General features: G+C 41.2%; 1 protein-coding gene across 4 annotated transcripts in view; it reads right to left on the bottom strand.

Annotated features, from left to right (window-relative positions):
* Positions 1-3,797: 3,797 nt before the first annotated feature.
* gal3st4 (galactose-3-O-sulfotransferase 4) overlaps positions 3,798-20,567 on the bottom strand; it is a 43,230-nt gene continuing 26,460 nt past the window's right edge. For 2 of the 4 annotated variants that reach the window (XM_035993751.1, XM_031279495.2), the window contains exons 2-4: positions 17,080-17,196; positions 6,471-6,768; positions 3,798-5,552 (exon numbers count right to left, since the gene is read on the bottom strand). In XM_035993751.1, coding sequence (XP_035849644.1) covers positions 4,461-5,552; positions 6,471-6,768; positions 17,080-17,195 — 1,506 coding nt within the window. In that variant the 5' untranslated portion in view covers position 17,196 and the 3' untranslated portion in view covers positions 3,798-4,460. Of the gene's footprint in view, positions 5,553-6,470; positions 6,772-17,079; positions 17,197-20,567 lie in introns of all 4 variants that reach the window. The other 2 variants (XM_031279496.2, XM_031279494.2) reach the window with 1 other exon arrangement.

The raw sequence follows: 20,567 nt of genomic DNA, 5'->3' as shown, positions 1-20,567 counted from the left end.
CCTATAACACAAGCTGGATATGGTGTTACATGCTTGAGCTTAACTTACAGAAATATAGTTAGCCTAAAACTGGTATTTGGATATTTGACTTGGTAACAAAGTGCTCGCTGCACATGTAAAGTTGGGCATGACGTTAACTTAGTGCCTTCCCATTCTCTCTGCTGATTCCTCACGTCTGAATCCACTTCTGTCTTCGGTTCGGCAGCTTATAAAAACTTAAGTTAATGGGTTCTTTACTATGTTGGTAGTGCATCACACCACACAGGAGCTTTTAGACCTTTTTGTGTTGTTTGCTAGCAGACGGAATTGAGGTGGCATCTCCACGCTCCAGGCAGCACGGTGGCTCAGTGGTTAGCACTTCTGCCTCACAGCAAGAAGGTTCTGGGTTTGAATCCAGGTCGTTCCAGGCCTTTCTGTGTGGAGTTTGCATGTTCTCCCCGTGTTTGCGTGGGTTTCCTCCGGGTGCTCCGGTTTCTTCCCACCATAAAGACATGCAATTAGCCGACTGGCTAACACTGGCGCATTTACAGAAATGTTGATTAATGTGCATTGTCCTAATCAAATAAACTTACAACAACGCAATATAAGTCAATAGAGAGCGGAGAGTTGTTTTCCCCTCCGGCGGGGGGCGGGACTTAAATGCGCTCTGTCTCTATGGCCATGGAAAATACTCAATTGTGATTGGTCATAGTATTACTTTCAGATCATATCAGCTCTCTAATTAAATTCTCATTTCAGCCGCAGCTCCAAACTGTAACATCTGATCCAAGACAGGCTAGGTGTCCACACAATTATTCACTAAAACAGAAAACAGTGCCAAAATATGAATAAACAATACTGAATATTGTGATCTGGCATACCGCCATATACTGTAAGCAAAATCTACATGGCTCGTAATGGCTCTTTTCTGGAGTCCTTCCTAGACCCCCCATACCTGCAAAATATCCATCTCTAAATATCGTTCTCAAATGGCTTGACTGCATGGCATTACAAAAATGAGACCATGGTGACTAAAGGGTTCACGTTGCTGTTTTTCAGCACAGGAAAGACTGTGTGGTGTTGCAATGACTGACAGCAGTAAGTGGAAACCACAGCAGACACATGAGTCACTTTGAAGTGCTCTGACTGCTTATACACAGCCGGCGCTGCCATGGGCATCCTGTATGCTCTGCTTTCCTTTACACACCACATGACAACCAGGTTAGGTAACGCAAGTAGTGGCTGCCCACTGCTTCTACAGACACAATGAACTTCCTAAATCAGTAAAGTCAACTTTAAAATGTTTCCATTTATGTTTTGTATGCTTTAAATAAAGGGCCGACTCACAAAGAAAAAGCAAAAAGTGATTTGAAATGCTTTAAGTCTTAGGGGTTTGAAATCGATACAGCATAGTATTGCGATATCTTCCGTGGCAATACTGTATCTGTAATACATAGCACAGCAGTGCATACCTGTTTGCATTTAATTGAGGTGGACTAGGCTGTAATACAACCAGTTCAGTTTGTCAGGTGCATACATTTATGACCGGTTGTTATGACAGTGTTGGTCAGTTTGTCTGCTTGACCATTTTGCAGCAATAAAATTGAAGTGAGATAAACTAACGGAGAAATTGATCTTTTTCTAAATTTAACAGATGTTGACAAAGCTTTGCTTTGGTCGCATTGTGGTCCTCCACCGAACTTGAGAATAAACTCGACTGAGCTTCAAGTGCAAAATCAGTGTTACTGTGTGAACAAATACAGAGCGAGATGGCTACAGCGGGGTACGACAGAAACGCTGAACAAATAGTCAACAAAATCCAGAAACTGAGAAAAGGCATTCAGGGACCAAAAAAATAGGTCGCAATCTGATGGTCAAGTGTTCTAAGACTCGTACCACTGAGTGCACTGACTGGGGCACTGCTGTCTGTCACAGAGTGTCACTAATGTCAGTTGAAAACACTACAAGTAAAGTTAAAGAAGCAACTAGGGCTGCAACTAACGATTATTTCCATTTTGTGCCAAGGTGAGGGTCACGGTTTTTAGTATTCTTGGAGTTCTCGACAAGAGCCGTTTAGAAAAACCAGTCAGACGATGCTCAGCGAGCACACACATGTACATTTACGCAACAATGTAGCAATTCTGTGTTGACTTGACTGTAGGCAATATGCACAAGACTGTCAAGTCAGAACCTGTCTGCAGCCGTACATTTTTCTTTTGTCGTCCTAAACTTTGACCCTCTCACTGTGTGTTTTCACTTCATCAAAGTTAATTGGAACATTTGCCTTAAAATGGCTTCTCCACCATTATGCCAACCAAGCTATCTAGCATTAGCTGGTAACTTTAAGGGAAAGTTTGCTGGTTTTCTGTTCTGCCGTACATGCAGATGAATGGCGGCAGTCCCCGGAGGTCCGCTGACATTGCTTTAGAGGGGTTGAAAATCTGCAACATTCCCCCCTTTAGCGTTTAGCTTAGCGCAGCACCACTGCAACCATAAACAACACTGGCTTGTCCGCGTCACCCACCCCAGCTCCACCCTCTCGTCAAAAATAGTCACATGCGTTTGCAAAAAAAACGAAGATGGCGACGCTTGTATCGTCAGACTCGAAGGCTTCGAAATGTCAGTCCACAAACCAGTGACATCACGGCTGCTGCGTCCTCTAATTTTGAAGTCTATGAATGTGACGAGCTCCACGTTTTAAAACGCAACAGTGCTGAGATGAACAGCTGCAACATTAGGACGAAGGTCATCATCAGTCTGAGAGAGTTCTACCCATCGTTTTGACCATGGTCTCATTTGTTACAGGAAGCTATCACAGGCCATTTGACACAAGCAAAGCAAAGCTGTTTTGTGCCCAAATGCTTATTTGCGGCGATATGAGTTGTGTTTTTGTCATAATGTTTAGTGATTTCTTTGTATGTATTGCCTATTTTGTTGGTCGTATTCTACTTTTTATTGTTTTTTAAGTTAGTTAGGGGAGTATGTTAGTGAGCTGTCTGACCATACAGCAACCTAAAATTCCTCAAATTCCTGCAGGCCCATTATTCAAAGTTTACTTGGGAGGAATTCTGGGGGAGTTCAGGTCATTATTAGAATCAGGGTGTGCATCTTTAACATGCAGCTGTCTTGAGATATTTTTTGGCCCATACTTTCAATACCTGGCATTATGACAAAGGAATGGAACTCCATGGTAATGTTCCTGTATGTGTCGACAGATATCAGCAGATAGTGAAAGGAAGGAATGTGCCCAAATGCTGACATTAACCAGCCTCCTGCAGGCCGCTGAGATTCAAGCATTCAGAACAGAAGCACAGGCCTCGGGCGGTTTTCCCCTCTTGTATTATAAAGGGATATTTAAGAAGCGGTTTTCCGTTCTACACAGGCTCAATACTGACTACTGAAAGCGTTTTTCAAGACAGGAATAGGAACATTATCCTACTACTTGTTCATTAACAAGTACCAGCCTATACTGACTTTACGAATCATATCAGCAAAGGAAAATGAGTGTTGTATACATACGTTAACCCCAGTTTGTGCCTCTCATGTATTACCGTAGAGTCACAGAGCTAAGCATGCAGCTTTCTGAAAAATACCCAGCAATCTTTGAAAAACCCAGAAGGTGGTTCAACAACATTTAGAATTGTCACAAAGACCCTGAATGAAAATAACAATCTATCCACTGCACGATAAAAGGTTTCCTTATTCAGGTAGAGGGAAATAACATATCTCCTTGCTCGTTTTGTACATGATATACAACATAAATGCATAATATGGTATGAAAATATAAAATAATTGAAAGGAATATCAATATAGACAAGTATGGCTGACAATAAATAATTTAAATTTGTAAATTTACATTGCGAAGGGAAATATGACATTTCCAGCTATAGTCTTTGTTTTGATTAATAAATACAGTCTTTGGAAACAGGTATCGTGCAGCAAGCAGAATGTTTCTTGAGCCAGATTGCATTGTTTGTCTTGGAGAGAAAACAGGTGCTTAGCTCAGTGACTCAATGTAATGGTACAGCATGAGAGGCAAAAACTGGGGCTAAATGTACCTTTACGTTGAGAAGTTTCAAGCATGTGCACCGAGGACAACGTGAACATCTTAACTCTTAAAAATATTAATATGAACAGGGAATACAACAGCCTCGCAGAAGGTACCTGACAAAACTTTTAGAGTGCTTCTCCTTCTAAAAAAACAAAGTGGTCCTTTCATTTTCTTCCTTCAACTTGTTACCGCATGCCATGAAAGCATTCCAGGCTCTCAGTGGTCAAGGGTCAAGTCCACGAGAATGACACCAAGTAAAAGCAAAGACAGTTTTTAAGAAAACAAGCAAACAACCAAAAAGTGGAAGTACAAAGGAGGAGCTTTTTGTTTTCTCATGTATAAACCACATTTGGCTCAGTTTTCAGTGTCATTAGTCCGTATGTCCATAGACCAAAGGTGCCATATTTGGGAACGAGACTCACCTCAAACCTCATCTTCCTTTTTCTTGCCCTCGTATTAAAGTCAGGTTCCTCCTCATTAAGCGGCTCCCATCCCAGTCCCTCTCCCCCTCCTCCACCGTCCTCCCCACAGCCTCTCCCCCTACCAGCCTCTCTCCTGTCCTGGACGAGTCTTGTCTTGAAAGAGAGCCACCTGCCGCTACCATCAGGCCCTGGTTCTGTTGGCCTGGCTGGGGTTGGGCCGCCAGAGCCCGCGGGAACTGTTTAGCATCCAGCACGTCTTTGTACTGGATCTCAGGTCTGATCATCCTCAGACAGGCCGTCCTGGTGGCGTTGTCCAGCCCCAGCTGGAGCTCGTAGCCGAGAATTTTCACCAATCCACTCTGGTACGGGCGGATGTTTTTGTCTCGGATCCGGTGCGACTCTACAGGCTTTCCGCCATCCCTGAGACAAACCCGAGCCAGATCTTCCCGCCGCATCCTGAGAAGAGCTACTTCCTGCTCCATCTGGGCGTGACCGAACCTATTGATTTCCCCCCAGAAGGTCCGGTTGAAGGATTTATATAAGTGCCAGTCCAGGGCGTTCCATTGCCGCAGCTTCTCCCGCTGTTCCTCCGTAACATTGGTCAGCGTCTTGGCTTGGGAACGTACCACTCTACCACCAACGCCGGCCGCCGCCGCCGCTTTGCCCACCCAGCTCCCGCTCACCCCCCCGATGACACTGGGCTTCTGCTGCCGAGCATTGAGGCTGAATGAGACGACAGCGTCCAGGGGCCAGCAGAGGGCGTGTCTCAGCAGGATCATGGACTGGTCAAAGTACTCAGACACCAGAATCAGCTTGAAGGTGCGGCGGATCATGGCCTCGGCGCGCTGAGCCAGTGCCACAGAGAAATTAGCATTGTGGTCCATGCCAAAGTCAAACCACAACAGGTTCCGGGCGTAGTGGTTGTTGCGGAGGCGGGGGTCGTAGTATTTCTTAGGGTTGTCAGCAAAGTCGCCCAAGCTTTTGGCTTTCCGAAAGGCAGGCGCGACCTCTTTATAATAGGCAAAGGAGGACTCAGCCAGAGCGACTGGGTCCCTGATGATAGAGAAATAGAACGTGTCTGCAGGCATCACCTTCTCCGTCTAAGAAACAGAAAAGGAGAACTTGAGTTACTTGGAGTGTTCTTAATGTGATGCAATTCAACTACAACAGTTGTATAATTTATTTGGTTCTAATGAGATTTGTTTTTTCTGGAAAATGATCACCAGTAACCACTGTTACTTCTACCAAGGAGATAATGTTTTCTGTCAGCAGTATTACGGAAAACAAGCCCGATTTTCACGACACTTGGTGGAAGGGTGTGGCATGGGCCAAAGAAGAACCCATTACATTTCGGAGCAGCTTCAAATCATGGGGCGGATACACAAATTATTTTTCACCTTTGGCTCGGTTTTGCTGTTTGTTTGTCAGCAGGATTACAGATGAAATAACAGGCCAGATTAACATGAAATTATACTTTGGTGCGGAATCCGAATGACGGGGCAGATACAGAAATAATTTTTCACTTTTGTTAACATTCCGAGATAGGGCATGTGTTGCATTCAAGTGGTGTCGGACATTATGGAAAAATGAGTTCCCGACTGGGAAAATTCAGGTAATGCTTCCTCATGCTTCCTTTCACACCTCCTCCCAACATTTTTGCGGACTTTGATTAGAAAGTTATTTGAGGTACGTCAAAGACAAATGTAATCCCGGACAAAATGTATTTCCCACAAAACGTAATTGAGAATGCAGTTTAGTTGTAGGGGAATGTAATTTTAAGGAGACAGGGCTGCTTTATATTACAATGTATAGGGCTGGGTACGGAATTCAATACTTTTTAGGCAATGAATTGCCTCTGCAGTATCAGGTATCGAAAAATGCCTGCAGCATGCTTCTACCAAGATACATTTTGAACGATACCCAGCCCTAACAATGTATCCTCATCACTACAGAACATCCCATCATCAACATCCGCGAAGTCACGCCACTTTCCCCCTCTCCTCTATTGAATAACTCACCTCAGCCTTATTAAATCTCATGTGATTGCCCATGATGTGGAATTCCACGGCTCTGGGACCTCTGTAACCTTTGACCCTGTGAGCGTTGAATGGTAGTGGGTAGCCCAGCTGGTAGCCCAGTGGCAGGGCAAAGCGCAAGTCACGCTCTTCCCCGAAGCGGTAGAGCATGTTGAGCACGGTGCTGCTGGCCGTCTTATGGGTCTTGAGGAACATGATGTGGGTGTGGGGCTGACAGGAGCCCAGAGAGGGCCCCTGGGCATCGGGGGAGGAGAAGATGGAGCGGCCGGCTGATTGGACACTGCTGAACGACAGGGAAGAGGTAGGGAGCATATTAACTTTAGATCAGATTTCAAATATGTGTAGAAAATCCTACAAATGCAGCAAATGATCAAATGACTCCATGTAATGTTAAAGGTGTCGCTTGTAGTGATGAGCCTACAGAGAATTATCAACATCTCTGTAGTTCCCCTCAGCTCTACAGGGCATTTAGGTCCTTTTTGCTTCGGTTTTCTGGTAAAATCTCATTAACTAGGTTTCCAGCAGCAGCAGGCAGCTGTTTTTAGTGGAAAAAAGCTCTGATAAACCCACTGTATACTACCTGCCCAGCACCTAACAGCAGACAGACACAGTTAGAAACTAGTTGGTGAACATAGGGGAGCATTTAGCAACTAAAGAGACACATATTTTTCTCAGAAGTTGGTGGAGACCAAAACCAGAGCTAAAACGAGAGTGAATATTGGACTAACTTACATCAGATGGACAAAAACATGACTCTAAATAAAAGGTTATGTTGCTCTGCGTCTGCTGGATATGTATTGTACATAGGCAACTGTTTGCTAACATGTTCAACATGACTTAATAAGGTGATATGTCAATGTTGTTTGCTTTGCAGCCCCCAAGTGGCCAAACAATCAATTAATGCAGCTTTGATTTGAACTACTTTTTTAAAAAAATGTTCAAATATTTCTGCATTTTTTGCACTGACATTTTAAACTAATGATTAAAACAATCTGATTGTAGAAGTAAATGCTAACCAACAACTCAAGACAACAATTTTTGTTCATCAACTTTGTCATTATTAACTCAAAGACACTTAGACTGCTGAGCTGTGTCGTCATTCTTGTGAGCTACAAAAAGCTTTTTGGGATGTATGAGTAGAAGGTTGCAGGTAGGTGCATAGTAGAGCCTGGCCGGTAAGTGCATTGGAATTGGAAATTGATTTATTTGAAACAGGGACAATGCACAAATAAACATTAAACTTGTTAAAACAAGAGAATATGTCTTGGGCCAGGTTATAGCAACAATTGCTAATTTCAACCTGTAGTCCCTGGGCAGGTATGACAAATTAAAAAACAATTAACAATTTTAAATATAAATTTCACAGGATTATAAATGACATGGTGTCCATAGTAATTAAAAACAGGCCGTTAAGCAAAAAACAGGGGTGCCATCAACCCCCCTCCCAGCACACCCACTCAAACAATTCAGCAGCAGCTTAGGAGTACATGCAACTCTAGATATTTATTCATACAAGGATACACACACACAGACAGACACACACACACACACACACACTCATACTCTCTCACACACACACACACACACACTCATACTCTCTCACACACACACACACACACACACACACACACACATAAATACAGTATCTTATAGGTGTGTGCAAACTTGTTTACTCAACAACCAACTCTTTGTTAGGCATGAGAAGGTGTGAGAATTTTTACATAAAATATGTTCCATAGTGCATGACTCAGTTCTAAAATGGCATGTTCTTTAACTTTTTAATAGTTAAATCTAAGGGATCCTTATTTTAAGTATCAGTATTGGCGTCACACTCAAAAATCCAGCAGGCTTTAATGCGTAGGTCAGTTAGAAGGCAGCATACTTTTAAAAGCCAGTTGTTATGCTCTGACCACACCACAGAAATGATCTCAACAGGCAGAGGGACTGCAACCTGAACCTCCCTCAGGGCCCTTGGACCCAGATGTTTAGAGGTTAGAGTGAAGGAGTTAAATAGTTAGCTTTGAAGAGGGCCTCTGCTCCACAGGACAAAAGAGGTTGAAGTCAAGTCAAAGACTACTTGAGGGTTAATAATTGTCTTCAGTATTATGGTCTTCTTGTGTGCAGTAAGTCAGTATTATTATCAAAATCATTTACTATATCTGTTCAAACTGTCCTTTGAGAAAAAAAAATGACCGTTAAAATAAACTCCCAAACCCCTTAAAAGTATCAGTACATGTTATCTTACTGTAAAGCGTGAACAACATACTGAATATATGATAGATATAGATATATTTACTTAGAACATCTTGTTATTTATTTAGAACATTTCTCACACCACACAAGATAAAACCCCACCCTCCCCCCTCCCAAACCCGTCCCTAAAAACTATCAAATCAAATCATTCAAAATTTCTTTCACTGCTCTGAAACTTTTATTCTTGTATCTTATTCTGTTTTTATTTATTTTCTTGTGCTATAGAATGTGCTAGAGAAAAGAAGTTGCCTGTCCTTACAATCTCCAGCCTGTCAGTCAGTCAAAAGGGCATGGAGAACACTGCTTGTCTGTCTAAGAGGAAGTGTAACCGCACCGCGACCACTTTCAGGTCACCATTATACTGTATTGCAGCGAACGCCGTCTGCGTGGAGTTTTGAAAATTGTATTAAAAATGTTTAACTTAAAATTTTAACCACACTTGCAACTGCTTTATCATTGCCGTGACCGGGTGTGTATGTTTACTATAGGGGTGCACAATATATCGACTCAATATCTTTATCGCGATATCACGTTGCACGATATTATACCGAAAGTCTCGCGATAATTACGCGATATTTTGTTTGCGTTGCATCCCGCCCGACATGTACCCAAAGAGTATAGAAACAAGAGGAGAAACTCAATAGAACGTTGTGTTACATTCAGTCCAAGATGGCGGAGCTGCAGTTCCATTGAGTTTCTCCTCTTGTTACGTCTATACTCTTTGATGTACCTCTCGAAAAATACACATCACTTGGTAGCGTTGGATTTCCCCCGACTCATTTCCTGGTTCTCCTTCTCCATAAACAACATGAAATCAAGGAGAGGGTTAACTTCTCCTGCTCCAGATTTCCCACCGTGGTCAGAAAGAACAGGGGAGACACTTTGTTTCTCTCACTATGACTCTAGAGTCACTACTCGCTCCGAAGAAAATCGCCGTCACTCTCTCACTTCTACCTCGCTCTACCACACACACCCACATGCTCGATGCACACACCAGAGCACGTATAAACATCAGCTGCGTGGTGCCTCCGCAGAACCATAAAACGAAGCGAAAGAAAAGAAAGGACCTAAAGAGAGCGAAGAGTGGAGCAAAAAGAACACAAAAGTAAGAAAATGAGTGTTGCTACGAAATAACAGAGATTGAAAGGAAACCTGCCTAGCCTACCCCCGGTTGCTTGGCAACAGTAAACAGAAATTCTCCGGTGCTACCTTAAACCACGTCTTAAAAGTTACTTCAGAGGTATTGTTAAGTCACAAGAACGATGTTTTTGGATTTAAAAGTATTTATTTCTCGATAAAAGTAACACAATATATGAGATTAAATGCCAAACATATCAGATATATACATAAATACGATGTCCTGAAGCGTTTTCTGAACTGATGATGTAGGCTAAACACAAACCACATTTCATGCAACAACAGTGAAGTTTTCATGTAGTTACTATAATTGGGCCTGTGCTAGTGAGGACTAGATTAGGACTGGATTTAAAGATGATTCTGGTTTCCAACTTCGTCACACACACACACACACACACACACACACACACACACACAATCTCAACCGGGTAGTCATCGTCCGAACTGCGACCTCTCCTTTTTTCTTTCTCTCACTTTTTTCTCCGGGTGGTGCGCGCGGTGTGAGGTGCGTGTCCGCGCTATTCTCTGACATGTACTCACAACAATCACTCCTGATTGACGGCCTTTTGTACAGCCTGTGTACTTTTTCGTTCATTTGATTTCCGATTTTGAAACGATATCCAAATTTGAAAAATGGGTCATTTTAAACCTTGTTAATATTGATGATAATGTGTTCAAACGGAAAACGTGTGTGAAATAGCAGATGGAAATTATAAAAAAGCAATCTATTCTATAATCTAGATCAGGAGTTTGCCGTAGCAGCAGCAACTGGAAACTTCTTAAAATTTTTGTCTGCTATTTCACCACTAAATTCACTATTGAGACTTTTTTATGCGAGCAATTAACTGTGTAGAGTTTGAATATGGGCAGTTTTACAAACATTGATGGCCAACTGCACATTTTCTCCATTGTTGTCAGAAGCTTCAGTCTGACGAGACAGCCAGCTGGTGGCGGCCGGGATCGCCTCTCTGCCGGCCGGCCAGTGATGCTCACAGACACCACTGTCAGCTGGAAGTCTCTCAATAGAATCATGGACAAGTTTATTTACTGAAATATGGCTTGTTTTACGTTTGAACACATTGTCATCAATATTAACAATGTTTAAAATGACCCATTTTTCAAATTTGGATATCAATCTATCTGTCAGTGCTATCTGTCAGCATCACTGACAGATAGCGCGACCTCAATAACTTCATAAGCCACAAACCATGGCAACAACAAGCGTGTCCCAAGCCGTGTGCATCACATTTTAGTGTCCCATGGAAACAGTTTCTGTTGTTGTGTGAGCTTCTTGCAGCGTGCCTGTATGAATAAATATTTCCTCCATACAGAGTAAGGGCCAAACCATGACGAAATCTGTGGAAAAGTGTTGCTTCATTCACAGTGAAGGCAAAGTTTGGCTTTAAAAAGTCAGACTTCAATAATCTTCAGACTACGCAGGCCAATACATATTTGTCTGTTGATCAAATCATTAATTGACTAATCAAAAAAAAGCATTAACAGATAAATTGACAATGAAAAATATGATTAGTTGCTAGGGCTGAACGATTAATCGTTTTCAAATCGAAATTGCGATTTGAAAGCATGCGATTAGCTAATCGTGAATCGAATGTGAATATTTAGTTGAATGTTTGGTGTAACATTTGATCCATTTATCTACTTTCCATTATTATATTTACTGTTTTTTCATAAGATACATGCTGGAATAATGTTACATGTCACAGATTGTTTACAGAAATGTCCTATCTTCAGTGGATCTTTCATTTATTTTTCATGACTTTATTTAACATGATCATAGAAGGTGCAATATGTCGCAGAAAGAAATCGCAAATCAAATCATAATCGTAATATCTGGCATGATTAGATTTTTTCCCCCCAACTTGTTCAGCCCTATTAGTTGTACTAAAAAAACAAAATTTGTTTTATATCAGAAAATATGGGACGTAGAAATAAGCACTGAAAATGTGTAGAAGAAAAATTTAACAATTTAAAACGCTGGAAAAAGCAAAAACAAGGTTTTTTTTCAAGGTTGACGGGAAGACAACACAAGGGTTAAATAGTAGTATATTATGGTTAGGAAGAGACACACTTAACTAATATCATGTACATAATCCAACTGTAAAGCCAATATATTGCTCAAGCCAAGTCTTTGAACACAACGATTCTTTGTTTGGTAAATAAGTGTTGTGTACATTCAGCTGCCGTATGTTTCTCCTCAGTTCCTCAGTGTGGTTCTTGTGGTTGCCACTGTCACATGGTGAGCAGACAGCTGAACAAGCTGAAAAACAGTCATCTCATGCTGCTGTGGTAATCAGCTGTGCACGTACACAGGAGCAGCAGTCATATTTAAAAGGCGTGATAGCAACAGTTTGTGCCTCAATTTCATGATAAAATTAAGTCTAGAAGCACACACTCCTTTCAATGATAAGAACTCACTGAAAGCAACTGAATCATGATCATACACTGTAAAAAAGAATGACCCTACCTCTCACTTAATTTATCAGTAAACATTATTTTAAAATAAGATAAGATAAAACATGGGATGTTTTAGGGGCGTGACGACACGCCGACCTGTCAAGCTGGACAGAGGCTTAGCAATGCTAACCATGGCACTGTGTGCATTTAAATAGCCATGAACTTTTTTTGAGGTGTTGTCCGTGTTTTCGTCTTAAACTTTCGGTAGCACCTCGGGGCGGCCTCTAGCTCACCCAGTAAGAGCGCGCTCCCCATGTAGTAAGAGTCCTTTGCAGCGGCGCGGGTTCGAATCCGACCTGCTGCCCTTTGCTGCATGTCATCCCCCGTCTCTCTCCCCCTTCCCTGTCTATCCACTGTCACTATCTAATAAAGGGAAAAAAGCCCCAAAAAATAATCTTAAAAAAAAAAAAAAAAAAAAAAACTTTCGGTAGCACCTTGTAGAGTCCGACCGATGAAGGATTTTTAAGGCCGATACAAATATTTGGTGATTTAAAAATCCGATATATCGGCCGATATATATTAAAAAAAAATAATCCAGAAATGTGTTACAAAACATAAACAGATTTCCCTAACATTAGTTATTTGTAGTTATTTATGAGTCCACACTAAAATAATATAATGCAGTTTAAAAATAAACTTGTTTTTGTTTGTTTTGTTTTATTGTCACGACAGAACAGAGGAACATCAAAATGTATTAAAGTTCTCATAAATAAAATTTATAAAAATACAAACTTAAGATATGAAACTCAAAGTCCTTTGAACAAAAACAATAACGACAACAAAAAAATCAAAGAGTGTTGCCAACAGGGACGTTGTAGAGTACCCTCTGGCGAACAAACTACGCAACGCCAACACTCATAACACGGTTGAAGGGGGTTTCGTCCGTTTTTATTTTATTTTTTAAATATTCATTTATCAGCTATTATAAATGCCGATACCAATAGTTTGGAAAATGCCTAATATCGGCCCGGCTCTAGCACCTTGTCAACCAAGCAAGCAAGCTAGCGCTAGTCTATATCCACGACGTTTTCTTTGTGTTGGTGTTCTAACCTCTGGTGGATTTCTGAGGACTATGGTTAACTGCTCCTCAGATCTCTGCAGGGTAAATCCAGACAGCTAGCTAGACTATCTGTCCAATCTGAGTTTTCTGTTGCACGACTAAAACTACTCTTGAACGTACACATGTTCCACCAAAACAAGTTCCTTCCCGAGGCTATTTTGCAGAGACACTGTCACTGCGTCCGGTGCTTAGCTCCGCCCAAGACGATTGTGATTGGTTTAAAGAAATGCCAATAAACCAGAACACGTTTTTCTCCCATCCCAGAATGCTGTGTGGACTAGCCAGACCTTCCTAGCGCTAGCGTAAGCTGGCAGCTTTAGGGAAAAACTAGAAAATGCATTTCCTGCAGAAAATGCGTGGGAATGCTGAATAGCTGAATTGCTAAAGCTAAACTGGATGAATAGCTTAAATCAGTAAGAAGAAGTTGAAGTAGTGAGAATAGTTGAAAAAGTATGAATGGTTTCAATTAACATGAATTTCATTAAAAAGTTGAATAACACCACAAATATATAAAATAATTTATTTTCTAACTGAAATTATGATTGAGTCTGGAAGACTTACAAATGCTATGAAAAACAGATGAAAATGTGGAAATATGAAATAAATTGTTTGAAAAATCTCAAATAGATTGCACTGCTGAAAAACTTTTCAACTTGTCAGTTGGAAGATGAACTGCATTACCTTATTAAGCTGAGAGAGAGAGAGAGAGAGAGAGAGAGAGAGAGAGAGAGAGAGAGAGAGAGAGAGAGGGGAATAGACAAAGAGAGAGAGAGAGGAATAGACAAAGAGAGAGAGAGAGGAATAGACAAAGAGAGAGAGAGAGGAATAGACAGACAGAGAGAGAAAGAGAGAGGAATAGACAGAGAGAGAGAGAGAGAGAGAGAGAGAGAGAGAGAGAGAGAGAGAGAGAGAGAGAATGACAGACAGGGAGAGAGAGAATAGAGACAGGAGAGAGAGGATAGACAGACAGAGAGAGAGAGAGGAAAATACAGAGAGAGAGAGAGAGAGAGAGAGAGAGAGCGCGAGAGATAGAGAGGAATAGACAGACAGGGAGAGAGAGAGGAATAGACAGACAGAGAGAGAAAGAGAGAGGAAAATACAGAGAGAGAGAGAGAGAGAGAGAGAGAGAGAGAGAGAGAGAGAGAGAGAGAGAGAGCGAGAGATAGAGAGGAATAGACAGACAGGGAGAGAGAGAGGAATAGACAGACAGAGGAAAGAATAGACAGAGAGAGAGAGAGAGAGAGAGGAATAGACAGAGAGAGACAGAGATAGACAGAGAGAAACAAACAGACGGACAGAGAGAAACAAACAGACGGACAGAGACAGACAGAAGTGGAACGCAAAAGATATAGACTAATGTTCGTATTACTGCCTGTAGTATTCAACATAGATATAGAACAATAGATATGACATGACGTCATAACAAATGGCATAACTGGCATAATGGAAAAGTTGGTGAGCTAGCTAGCTAGTTACTTTACCTAGCAACTGTTAACGGACCGGCTGAGATGTCAGTTATTGGTGATTGCTAGCTAGCTCTTAACAGCATTTATGAACAGCAAACATTGTTTTAATTGATTGATTTTTTTTTAGTTGATTGATTTTTGACCTCAAATAAGACATTTAGTAACGTTAACGTTATAACAGTTTTTTTGAACACGTCGTTAATATTACCCCTACATTGACTGCTGCGGCTGATTTCACTCAATCTGTGTTAAGTTTTCAATTAAATTAAAGTTAACGACAAGTACTCTTCTTTACTCCTAAATCTCATTTTATAATATCTCAAGACAAATCCAGCAAGCGTAAAGTTAAAAAATAGAGTAAAGTTACGTTACACAAATCAACATTAGCCACATCCAGCAACACAGAGCCCTAACTGACCAGCCGCACTTAACGTTACATTTTCACCAGCTAACGTTAGCTCCCCAAACATTAGCCATGTTGAATCCTGCTGTCACTCATCATATATTAACATCTAGTGTTGTCAGCTTACCTCATGCCTTTACACGATTTTCCTTTCAGTAAAGCAAATTAAAAGTTAATAATCCATGTCTTGATGAGGTAAAGTAACTTCAATCCAGAAAGGATTCCTACTTCAGCAGCAAAGTCTCCGCATTACTATCGTAAATGTAATTTCCATAACATAACGTTAGCGCAATGAAAATTGCGACAAGTCCATCAGCTCTGGTGAAGTCATTATAGTCTTTATCAACAAAAACTCATTGAAGCTAGCAAGGCTCTTCAACTACTCCACTCATCGTCAAAACTAACTCCATGCCGGCCGGTTGACAGGATGAAAACAAACGCTAAACAGGAAGTAGCGGGGTTGATGGGAAATGTGGTCTTATAGTTGAGATAAAATCTACACACATAAATAAATGTATTAATAAATTACAGTTGGATGTTTCTCTCGTGTCTTATCGTAACTACCGCTCTATAGACCATAATACTGAATCTGTTTAGGATTTCTACGTTAAAAAATATTGTTTAATGTATATTAGCCATTCAGAATACCAAAGAAAGTTTTTACATATTAAGTTCAGGCAAAATTGAAAAAATAAAATTATTACCTGCAGTATAAATGCAAAATTATGAGATTATCTTTATAATCGAACGAATTACTTGTTCTCTTGGAGCTATATCAATCAAAATTCCACCCAAATCTCTATTTTTTGTTTCTTTCTAGAAAGGCACAGTTGTCTTACAGTCATTACTCTTAAAACCACTATTGATGTATTGGTAGAAAAATATAAGGATTATAAAGACAACATGAGCCTCTTTCCCCATTGATTCCAATTGAAGCAATTCTAAAACTTAACCCTGGTAAGATGGCCGCCAAGTGGTTCCATCCTGGAATGGCAAGTATGAATTACACGTCATATCTATTGTTCTATATCTATGGTATTCAAGTTGACTGTCAGTGAAAGTGTTGTCATGGTAACGTACGACCAGTGAAAACACCCTTTGAAGTCTGTGATGAGATCTCTTTGATCTTTAATCAGGTTAACGACCGTGTCACCTGCTGAAACTGTCAGCTGTGCCCCACTGGAGCTATTCAAAGACACAGAGCAAGCTCTCAAATACAGCCTCAGACTGCTAAAACGATAAGGGGTATCGGTGAAATGATGTAATCGTGACCACCACAAGGCCTTTGTGAACGTATTCATGTAAAATTTATGTTGATAAACTTAAAAATGTGGGCATATCAGCGATTTAAAAAAGTGGTTTGCTCTGCGTTTCGCTGGGAAATGTGCTGAACAGCATTCCCACTAATAAGAAAGAACAGAATAACAATAGTTAATAGTAATTACAGATGCTCTGTGTACTGCAGTTCATGCAGATGAATGGCACCAGTTTGTGTTTACCCGCAGGTAAACTCCGCTGAATGACTTGCTTCAGAAGGGTTGGAAATTGGCAACTTTCTCTCTTTAGCGTTTAGCCTAGCGCAGTGCCATTGCAACCATAGAAGGCACAGTCTATGATCATGATGTGATGTCCCCGGCTGGGTCAATCTGCTGTCTGTGTCCACAGAATATTAATTTAAAGTGCTGGTGTGTCCATGTTGTAAGGCTAACAAATGCAATGCAAAAGATACAGTATAACTGAAACGGCAGCTAAAGCTAAAATAAAAAAATAAAAATATGAGTACATGATATAAGATACCTCTTGTTGAAGATGACCCCCAACAGCTGCCCAGCAAACCCAATGGCAACGAAGAGCAGCAGCGCCTTCCACATCCAGACTGGACCCAACCGACCACAAACCAGCCACCGCAACATCCTGGGAGGAGGAGGGGGGAGAGGGGAGGATGGATGGATGGATGGGGGGAGGATGGTTGGAGATTCAGGGAGCAAAGACGATGACAGAGAGGAGATGCAAAGATAGAAGGAAAGAAAATGATGGGTCAAATGAGAGAAGCAATGGAGTGGAATAAGAGATTGAGGGTGGGGGACAAAGGGATGGATGGGTGAGGAAGGAGAGATGATGTTACAGTATGAGGGGGGAGGAGTGGGACCAAGGGTGATGATGTCATATAAAAAGAGGGGATGAAGAGATGGGCAGAGAGCGTGGGAGAGAGAGAAGGGTGGAGGAGGTAGGGGAGGGGTGGAGAGGCAAAAAGGAGGGATAGAGGGAGGGAGAGATTCGGATGAGTCATAAAGTAAACATGACTAAGGCATCATCACCATCATCATCATCATCATCATCATCATCATCATCATCACAGGGAGGAAAACAGCCTGAAGCGTCCAGAGACTACAGGACCTGCTGCAATCTCTAGATCCTAAAGATATTGTTCATCATATTGAGTCTCATCAATATGTCTGCTTATAGTTGTGATGATTTGTTCCTTGTCATATATTTATATATATATATATATATATATATATATATATAAGAGATAAAACAAACTTTTACCATGTCATTCTAAATAAGTGCTATTCCTTTGATACCTCCGAATTTGAGCTACTTCAGTGCACCGCAGCATAGTGGCAAAGGGAGAAAATAACTGTCCAATCAGAGCTGAGCATCTAAATGACGTGCTCACGCAAACATGCCTGCTGGCGTCAGGCTGGAGAGAGACAGGAAAAGAGCCTGCCTGTGTGAGAACGGGGGGGGGGGGCGGGTTAGGTCATTATGGCAACAGGACTTTATGGTAATATTGAATTTGAACATTATTGATCCATCTGTCCTTTTTGGTCTGCAGTTTGCAGCAGCACATGAAACCACGGCTGTGATGTCAAAGCCCAGAGACGGGGAGAGAGTTTGCACAAGGGTATTTATTTATCTTTTCATTCCTGCTACTGTACCACTGAACAACTGCATTTCTGCGCTCAGTGGTGCAGAACTGGACTTGCGAGTGGGAGATCACAATTGCACATTTGCATACCACCATGTAAATTTACACTCCAAGCAAATGCGGTCGTTACAAGTGCTCTGTTCTTTATTGCTGCTGCCCTGTTACACAATAAGAACAGTTAGACACACACACACACATGGATGTAGCTGAAATGACAAAACGCATCTCATTCAACCACCTTTTTCATTGTTCAATAGACAACCACACCAACCTATTACTACTAATAAAACATATTTGTCAATTAAGCTTATTTATGACAGTTTGAAGCTTCACATTCTGTTAATAGCGGTGCGATGGATCACAAAACTCACGGTTCGGATTACGGACCGCCCCGGAAATGCCTGTTCCTTGGGAGTGTTTAAAATCCAAACCACGATCTTTTCCCTAAACCTAACTAGTCGTTTTGGTGCTGAAACTTTACTGTCGTCGCCGCATAACGCTAATTTTTTGTCGCCTAAACTTAACCATAATGTCGTTAGTGTAGTGTTGATCCGTACTGACCATGGATCAACCATGGTACATAACACCACTATCTGTGCTACTATCTACCACTATCTTCTGAACCTGAACTAAAGGTCCCGGGTTATCTCTGAAAAGGAAGTCAGCGTTTTCCCTACTGTTATAAGGCGTAGGCGCAGCACCCAGGCACCACCTAAGCTGAATGGATTTGTAATCAATGTGAGCATCAAAACTAACTAAAGGACTTTTCTCAGATGATCGTAGTCGGTCCCCAGTGGGCTTCTTCAGCAAGTTTCGTCTTTAAGCTTTTTGAGTGTTACTTATTCATCATCTGCTCTAGATTTTCCAACGTTTTAGACCCAGATATATAAAATGATAACGGTCCAAAATGATGTGAAATTGCATTTTTCTTTTCTGTCACCTAAGAACATCTTTAGAGTCTGTTACATACATGTAGACAGACTCTAAAAATGTCCTTTTTTCATACTTTATGCTAAATAATTAATTGAAAAAAGGTTAGTTATGTTGAAAAAAATCATTAAATGAAAACTAAATTGATAACAGTGAGTAACGATAATGAATCATTAGTTGTAGTCTCAAATTGTTATAGTCATTTTTGACATCTATTGCTTAACCCTTGTGTTGTCTTCCCTTCAACCTTGAAAAAAAGAAAACTTTTTTTTCTGACATTTGTGATGCCTTTTTTTCACAATTTGTTTTTGCTTTTTCTAACGTTTTAAATTTTACATTTTTTCCTCTACACATTTTCAGCGCTTATTTCTACGTCCCATATTTTCTGATATAAAACAAAAATTTAAAACAGGCCAATGTGACCCGAAGTCAACACAAGGGTTTAAACAACTAGGTGATTCATCGATTGATCGACAAAACAACAGACATGTTTTAGTCTTAATTTTACAACAAATTAGTCCCCATGAAAAGTGCTGTTTATTGCTGTCCTGATTAGATTGACTATGTAGATGTGATATTGTGTAATTACACATGTAAATGGTGCTGTTAGTGAGCAAAATAGGACAGAAGTCTTGTTTCTGTAAGAAACACAAGGTGGCGTGTCATGGAGATGTCTCAGAACTACGTAGGTCTCTTTATTCAAATGGAAAAACATTTTGCATGCGACGTTTCAATTTGCAATTTTGTCAGGCTATGACATTACTGACAGAAACATATCCATTTAAATAAAGAGAACAAATGTGTGCGGCGAGCATGTAAATGCAATGCAATCGACTGGGGGGGGAGGGGGTCTGGCTAGTCCACACAGCATTCCGGGATGGGAGAAAAACATGCTCTGGTTTATTGGCATTTCTTTAAACCAATCACAATCGTCTTGGGCGGGGCTTAGCGCCGAGCGGAGCCACGGTGCCTCTGCAAAATAGCCTCGGCCCCTGTCTCTCCCCTCCCCTCCATGAAGTACAGCTGAGCTGACGGTGCGTACTGCACAGCGAACTCAGAACAACGAACAGCGAAGTATGTGACAAATTCTAAAAAGTTACAGACTATTGGTTTCTTAATAGGCATACATAAATCACACTCATACTAGGCTAAATATAGGCTACCATCTGGGCTTGCACGGCGGCAGGAAAAAGAAGCAGAGTTAGACACCGTGTCTGATGAATTCGGTACACCAAACGTAGATTTGCGCTCTGGAGTTCGGTTGATAAACTCTGCCATGAGACCCTGAATATCAGATCATCCAAAATGTCTTTGTGGACGTGAAAGTCTACTCTGAGTGATAGTGCTACGGAGCCAGGTTTTCAGGCGGCGAAGAGCTGAGAAAGACCTTTCAGAGCCAGCAGCAGACACTGGTACAAACATG

This window comes from Sander lucioperca, chromosome 17 (genome assembly GCF_008315115.2).
Source record: "Sander lucioperca isolate FBNREF2018 chromosome 17, SLUC_FBN_1.2, whole genome shotgun sequence".
NCBI lineage: Eukaryota > Metazoa > Chordata > Actinopteri > Perciformes > Percidae > Sander > Sander lucioperca.
Note: the sequence above shows the minus strand (reverse complement) of the source record. Positions and strands in the feature narration are given on the sequence as shown.